This window comes from Plodia interpunctella, chromosome 29 (genome assembly GCF_027563975.2).
Source record: "Plodia interpunctella isolate USDA-ARS_2022_Savannah chromosome 29, ilPloInte3.2, whole genome shotgun sequence".
NCBI lineage: Eukaryota > Metazoa > Arthropoda > Insecta > Lepidoptera > Pyralidae > Plodia > Plodia interpunctella.
In genome coordinates this window covers 2,296,858-2,304,820 of record NC_071322.1, presented here as the reverse complement: position 1 = coordinate 2,304,820, position 7,963 = coordinate 2,296,858, and the positions used below count along the sequence as shown (strand labels likewise).

Below are 7,963 nucleotides of genomic sequence, written 5' to 3'. Positions count from 1 at the left end.
AGTACTTGTCAAACAACAGATAACCGCAAGATCGATAGGGATCTCGATAGATATCGATATATCTTGATCAACATCCCATCACTACGTTTGTTTGACATGCTCGGCCAGTGTAGCTGTCATGTATCTGTCAGCTTCAGCTGTCATGACCGTTTCTTCTGTCAGATCTGTCTAACAATTTGTTTTGTCTATCTTGGATCGATTTGCTTATTTTAGTCTTGTATATTTTATTATTTTGTGGGAATGGTATTAAATACAAATTTTAAAATTCTGTACTGTCCGAATCCTTTACTATTTGTTTAATTTGTATATTATACAAATTAACTCGGTAGTAAGTAAATTATAGCACACTAATACTGTCTTGTCTGATCTGACCCGTTTATTACTGTTGATAACAGTAATAAACGGGTCCACAACATAATATAAATCGATGTTACAGCTTGCAACCGTGAAAGTTAATGCATTCGTTACTTAATCAAAACTTTTTTTTTTTACAAGTGACTTGATAAGTGATAGCTTAAGCCCGCGTAAGTTTCAACGGGCTTTAAAACACCATTGGAACAGAAACAATAATTGCCGAGACACCCATCGCACCAAAGTGAGATTATATAAAATTTATCTCAACTCCCGAACTGAAGCGCCTCATTTAATTTATAGACACTTCCTTTCTTGTTTATGAAACTAAAATGTTTTTTTTTTTAATTCCAAAATCCTTTAAGCTATATATTTAAAAAGAAACTTAATACTATAATAAAATTGACACATTAGTTTGTGTGGGATTTTCTTTCTCAGCATTGCTCAGCACCCAAATGCCATTGACTGCCAGTTTACATTGTGCAATATTTTAAATGCTTTATTTAAAAATATCTTGTCTCATTTCAGGTTCAGAGACAATGATGAGATGTAACAAGATTATGATGTAGAGTCTTTGAAGGCAGAGCAAGACAGCATAGAAGGTATTCAATTTAAAAAATATATATTTTAAACTATGTACAGTATATTATCCTCATTACAAGATACTATATGTCACAATGGCTTTCAAATAGACACAAATGGGCCATATTTCAAAAACCCTAATGGTGATGTTATTATGAGCTGACCAAAGTAGGAAACAAAGTCACCTTCTGCGTCTGTCTGTTTCTAAGCTTTCTTCTTTTACTTGTGGCTTAGTAATGTATTGATTTCTTTTTATGAATAAGATGCTAATTTCCATGAAATTAAAATGGAAGCTTAGGATGATATAAATTACTTAAAACTATGTCTACCGCTGACTTCCAAAGTGCAGGTGAAGAAGAAGAAACTACACTGCAGCTTTTTCTTCAAAGATATCAATTGACAAATACAGGTCTTAGTTACAGTTAGCCATGTTGTTAACAATACATATATGTATATTCCAAATATCTTCAAAATTTGTCCATAGGCTTAACCATGAAAGTGTAACAGACCAGACAGAAGCCTTTCGAATTTGTAATGCTAGTTGTGCCAACAGTTGGTGCTTCTCTCCCGTGGGAATTTCGAGATAAAAAGTATGTGTTATTCCAGTTTCTACCCATGTACCAAATTTCATAATAATCTGTCCACTAGATTTTGCGTGTAAGAGTAACAAATATACTTTCCCATTTATAATATTAGTGGGATTGATATAGAAGTATAGATTCTAACGACTTAACTTTCATAAATTTCAGGCCACCCACCACATGTATGCACGGTCAACACAAGCACACAATTGCCACAGCCTGCTATGATAGTACAATTTGACACTGATTTGGGGAAGTCAAACATTCTTTCAAACACAGGACACTCAGAAAAAGGTGTGTATTGTTGTATACTTTACTGTGGACGAGTTTTAATGACATAAGCTATATTAATACAGTATTTTCCACCATGTAAGAAATTATATAAAAATGATAAAAAGTAAAGGGAAATGTTGATATCCTTACATATTATAAAACAAAGTCCTCTGCCGCGTCTATCTGTCTGTCTGTTCGCAATAAACTCAAAAACTACTGCAGGGATTTTCATGAGGTTTTCACCAATAGATAATGTGATTCCTGAGGAAGGTTTAGGTGCATAATTTATTGTTTTTACCCGAGCGAAGCGGGACGGGCCACTAGTCTATTCATACAAATTAAGTGTTGATTTTGTATTTCCATTTAAAAAATCATCTTTTAACATTTTTAAATAAAAGGTGACATTCCCTATGGCAAAAAATAAACTTTGCTTATTTTTCGATTTTTCTATCTTGATCCCATTATTATTACAGGTTTCGCTACATAGTATAAAACAAAGTCACTTCGCACTGTCTGTCTGTGTATCCCTATGTATGCTTAAATCTCTTAATTATGCAACCACAAAAGTCAATATGCACTGGATCTCGATGGGGTATTTTTAATAGATAGAGTAATTAAAGAGAAAAGTTTAGGTGTTTAATTTATTATGGTTTCACTCGAGCGAAGCTGGGACAGGGCTTCCTCAGGGATCACATCTAGATAGATGTGAAGCCCCGTGAAAGCAGCATGAAAATTAGTGTAGTAGTTTTTGAGTTTATCGCCAATAGACAGACAGACGCGGCAGAATACTTTGTTTTATAATATGTAAGGAAGGATAGTAGAGATGTAGATTACAAGGAGTATGTAGTTTTCTTTTGTAAATATATTTTTTTTATTGGAGATACACTAGGATCACAGGATATGGACATCAAATCGGAGTGTGAACTCGATCCACAGGCGAAAGGGGACGAGCAAAATGAAATCGAAGTGAAGACGGAGTTAGAAGAAGAAAAAGTACAAGGTATGCTTTAGTATACAAGATGTGGCCTTGAGTTGCGCAACTATTACCTCTGTCTAGCCCGTAAGAAATAAAGACGTGATACTGTATGGAAACTGTTTTAAATTGGTCTAGTACTTGCTCACTTTGTTAATAGATCAAATGTGTTTTGTCTGTGGTTTAGTTTTGACACTTAATGTGACATGAGACACTTGACTTTTACCGCCAATACATAACACTGACTGACAACAGTTATTTAGCGTGTTTTATTTATACAAAAATAACAGTTATTTCGAACATAACACAAACCATTACAGTTAACCAGAGGTAGACTTTGGTACAAAAATCTATGAAAACTAACATACCTTAGGCATTGGTAATTGGTAAACTCATGTGGCACGTAGTAGGATTCGAACCTGGAACCTTTCGATCTCAGGCGGACGGTGTTAACCACTTGACCACAATAGCTTCATTAAAGAGTATGAATTAATACGAGTAATATAATGTTTCAGAAAATTCAGATGATGTCCCGCTATTGAATGAGCTGCCTGGATCTAATGGTCTACATTCCTACCCGGAGTTTATGCCGCTCACCAGCTACCTCTTGGAGCGACAGAGCAAGATGCTACTGAGCGAGACAAACGATATTCAAGGTATTACATCTTTACATAATATAAAACAAAGTCGTCTTTAAGTTTTATCATCCACTTATTTTGGAAGTTACGGGGGGGGGGGGGGTGTTACTGTGTTACCCACACACCACACGTATGGGTTTGATAAAAAAAATTTGCAACAAAATCTCACTGACGACAACAAAAGCTTGTGTGAAAAAAATGACATTTTTGTCATATATTGTATAGAAATTAAAATTTTCTTTTTGTCTATATTATGAAAAATGAAACGGAATTGAATCTTTTTTCTGGTAACTCTCGTTTTGGTACTCATTAGAGAGATGATGAAGTTTGATAAATGTTTTTGCAGATGAAAAACACTCGGTTGACGTTTCCGGTCCACAGTCGGATGTGGGCTTTAACAGCAGCTCGGAGGAGATCATTACAGGAGACATACCAGGTAAAGTGCCTACTTCTAATTGATGACCCGTTCGCCATCTGGAGGTCCTGTGTTCGATTCCTATAGCGGGCAATATGTACCTATGATAACAGATATTTGTCTGCGGTTCTGGGTACCCGTTTCTGTGTTTGTGTCCATCGGAGCCGCTATACAAGCTTAGTACTCAGTGTGGGCCGTTGAGTGTTGTCCATTGATTTCCATTTAATTAGTATCACAAGCTCACTCGCCCCCGCCCCACGTTTTGCGTAGACTGATAAAATGTCTAGCTATGCCGCTCCCGCTTGAACCTGGCATAAGGCAAACCCAAGAAGTGCTGGCTTGATGTCGTCAAGGATGATATGCGTGACAATGGTCTGACAACTGGGAATACCGACCGTGCGAAGCGGAGACGAAAATGTAGGATAGCGGACCCTGGGCTCCGACGCTCAATGGCTGCAGAAGAAACCGAGAAAATGTTTAGATAAGAGAGAGAAGGATAGGTAGTACCCAAGGTACCGTATCTCAGTTATTTTGTTACACCATGTATAAAGTTAAATAATCATTTCGCACAGGTGTCGCTATTGGTGAACTGAATCCTGAAAAACGGAAAAGAACTGGAAACACCAACAACGGGAGAGGCGGCTTATGTCCAGTTTGCAGTAAATACATCACGCGGATAAAGAATATGAAACTACACATGAGAACACACACTGGAGAAAGGCCATACGTGTGTAAAATATGCAACAGCAAATTTAGTAATGCAAGCATGTTACAGATACACACACGGACACACACAGGCGAAAAGCCATACAAGTGTGAAATATGTAACAGTCGATTCGCTGTCAAATCGCACTTGCGTCGCCATTCACAAACACATACGAACGAGAAACCGTACGAGTGTGACTATTGTCAAATAAAATTCACATATCGTAGCTATTTGGACACACATTTGAAAATACACACTGGTGAGAAACCTTTCGTATGCGATTTTTGTAATAAAGGCTTTTCGAGAAACTCAGTGTTAAATCGACATTTGAGGTCGCATACGGGTGAGAAACCACACGAATGTGATGTCTGTTTCAAGAATTTCGCTGATAAAAGTAAATTATTAATACATTCAAGGATACACACTGGGGAGCGACCGTATGAATGTAATTTGTGTCCAAGCAAGTTTAGTGATGCGAGTAGACTGAAAGTGCATATGAGAACGCATACTGGTGAGAAACCATATGAATGCCATGTGTGCCAAAGACCGTTTTCTGATAAATCTAATTTACGAAGTCATATGATACACACGCATGAGAAAAAAGCTAAAGATGTGAAGAACGAGACGACCTGAAAGTATGCCAATAAATTAATTTATTTTGTATGTTTTTGTTTTATTTATTAAGTACATAAAACAAGTCTCATTCAACTAAAATAATATATTTCGTCCTTGGCAATAGTAATGAAATGAATAATTTCAAATGTGCGCAGGGTAGCCAGAATGGGTGGCAGTTGCCCTCCATAAAATTGAATGTACAAAAAAAAAAATATTTATTATCGAAACTCTATATATAATATCTTTGCTCCTGTGTATGTCAATGTCACCTGACTAACGTCATTCATTCTAGTGATGCTGAATTGTCGATAGTTTGATTTTGATTGGACTATCATAGATTCGATACTATTTGATGACTAGGAACAGTATGATATGAATATTGGTGACGTCTTGAGAATAGCTACCCTAAAATCCGTGATGATTATGATCTGGTTCTCTGTGGCTTAAATCTATGTATATCCTTTTTTTTTATTTTTAATATAATGTTATACTTTTTCAATTTCAGGGCAACCATTCATCTAATAATTTATTCCGCCATTGCTATTCCCACCATCGTTCTGTTTATATAGAAATAATTGCGAGGAATTCAAAATGTTCAGATCAAATTCTTAATACACCTTCTGACAGAAATTATAATAAGACTCATTCAAAAATATTGAATTATTGCTTAGATATGGTCACAGTTCATGGACGCCCATTTGCTTTATTTGATGATAGCGCTTTTCAAGGAATTATTAAAGTTATTCTTGGATCACTAGGCCTTACAGTCTCTTCAAAATATATGATAGTTATCATGCAAAGTAAAGCATGTGAGATTCGCAAACAAATTTTTGAGGAAAAGACAAACTTGTTGCTGTTAAAGCAGACTTCTGTAAGATCTCGCTGCTATTTGGGTTTGAATTTACAATATATAAAAGAAAATAAAGTTATTTCGAAGCATTTAGGCGTCATACGATTACAAAGTATTTCTAAACTGAAAGAGACAGTAATTTCCATGCTAAGTCAATATGGAATCGGAATCCAACAATTGTATTCTATAACACATGAATGTTTCCAATTTGCTGAGAGTGACATGTGAAGAAGGTGAAGATTCAGAAAATATTGAAGTCTCTGCTATCGGTGAAGAAGAATATGAAGAATTGTTCAACGAATTACAATTTGCCGAAGCAACTAACAATACGCGAGGTGTTGTAAATGTGTGTGTAGTGAGATGTGCAGCACACGCACTGCATTTGGCCATAAACGACGCTTTTAAAGATAAAGGGGAACTTATCCGAGAATTTGTTAGAACTTTGCATTCACCAAATATTGCTCTTAAATTAAAGAATGAAATTTTCTTGCCTCCAGAGATTGATTGTCCATCGAGGTGGGAGTCCACCACAAATATGTTAGAACAATTGATGACATTGAAATTTTTTTGTCAAGAATTTTCCGACCAATGTTCCTGTTTTTTCACACTCTCCTTGGACATATATTGAAAACACACTTAGTGCTTTAGCGTCATGTAGAATTATATTGAAACTGTTACAGAAGGAGCAAACTACTTAACCATCTGAGATTTTTATATATCATGGACATTTAATGCACACATTAAATTTAAAGAAAATGGCAAATCCATTCTCAAATTTATTATCATCATTCATGGAAAGCCGACAAGAAATGTTGCTAGCAAACGTTTATTTTCAAGCAGCATTATCATATCTGGACCCACGTATAAATATAGTTCTAAAAGAACACCAGCTGACACAAGGTCGAAATCATTTGATTCATACGTTTCAAAGGCTTGTGGAACATCAGGGAACACCAGATCAATCAGATAATACTTTGCAACGGGAGAATTGCAATCTCGAATCTCAAAAAATTCTCCATTTGAACTAGGAAATGATGACAACTGCGTTGTGTTTGACGGACGAAGTAATTTTTGACGTCAATAAGTGATGTATATCATCCTAAATTGAATAAAGAATTTTGAATTTGAACTTGAACGGCAGCCGTGAACCGGTCAATACTCAAACAATAAATGACCAATGTCACAAGAAAAACACTTTGATGATTATTTGCAAAGCGTTTATAAAGGGCGACGGCAATATTCCGAACCAGATTTCCATATATCAATTCCTATGCTCGAATTTTTAAAGAGCCTGAAGACTGAAATCCGATACGTCGTAGAATTCTGGAGCAAGAGAATTACACATTCACAGTTACAACACTCGCTAGTGTCGCTTTATCGACGCCGGCGATCCATACAACCGATTTTATTATGAACAACCTGCGAATGCCACTCGAAAATGAAAACATCAACGACGTACTTGTAACAAGAAGTTATGATTTACATAATGAATAAATATCATTTTCGATATATCAATGACCGATATAAGACTGGACCGCACGAGGCTGAGCCTAATAAACAAATGTATAAAAAGTGTGTCAATAAATAAATTGACGTGAAAAAGTGTCTGTCAAGGTCTATTTTCTAAATAAATGATTTGATTTACTGCTAGCATAGCCAAAAGTTTATGGTATATTGTCTTTGGCTATTTGTATCCAAAAATAAAACACATTTTAAATAAATAAAATTAATTTATTTCAGGTTACTAGATTATGGGCTTGTTTCACCATTTTCTCATAAAATATCATATTTTAATATGCTAAAATAACTGTTAGATAAATCTGTCTAAGATATTTGCCAGTTAGCATTTTGAATGCGTATAAAGACTATCAGATAATTTAACAGTAAGTGATGAACGCACACAACAATATTTACTTCTATTTATTTGAATAAAATTAATTTTAAAACAAATGCAAAAACCAAATATTCTGGTTCGGACA

General features: G+C 35.4%; 1 protein-coding gene and 1 pseudogene across 5 annotated transcripts; both read left to right on the top strand.

Moving 5' to 3' along the window:
- Positions 1-145: 145 nt before the first annotated feature.
- On the top strand, positions 146-5,182 carry LOC128682073 (zinc finger protein 239-like). 5 transcript variants are annotated; one of them, XM_053766556.2, is made up of 8 exons: positions 146-328; positions 437-595; positions 880-953; positions 1,683-1,808; positions 2,677-2,787; positions 3,276-3,416; positions 3,745-3,834; positions 4,386-5,182. In XM_053766556.2, exons 4-8 carry the CDS (start codon positions 1,739-1,741, stop codon positions 5,150-5,152), a joined length of 1,179 nt encoding a protein of 392 aa, XP_053622531.1. In that variant the 5' UTR covers positions 146-328; positions 437-595; positions 880-953; positions 1,683-1,738; the 3' UTR covers positions 5,153-5,182. The 5 variants fall into 5 exon arrangements, with proteins under 5 accessions (XP_053622531.1, XP_053622527.1, XP_053622528.1 ...); XM_053766552.1 differs by having other exon boundaries at positions 2,668-2,787; XM_053766553.2 differs by lacking the exon at positions 437-595 and having other exon boundaries at positions 2,668-2,787.
- Positions 5,183-5,570: 388 nt separating this feature from the next.
- LOC128681928 (uncharacterized) lies at positions 5,571-7,841 on the top strand (annotated as a pseudogene).
- The last annotated feature ends 122 nt before the right edge of the window (positions 7,842-7,963 follow it).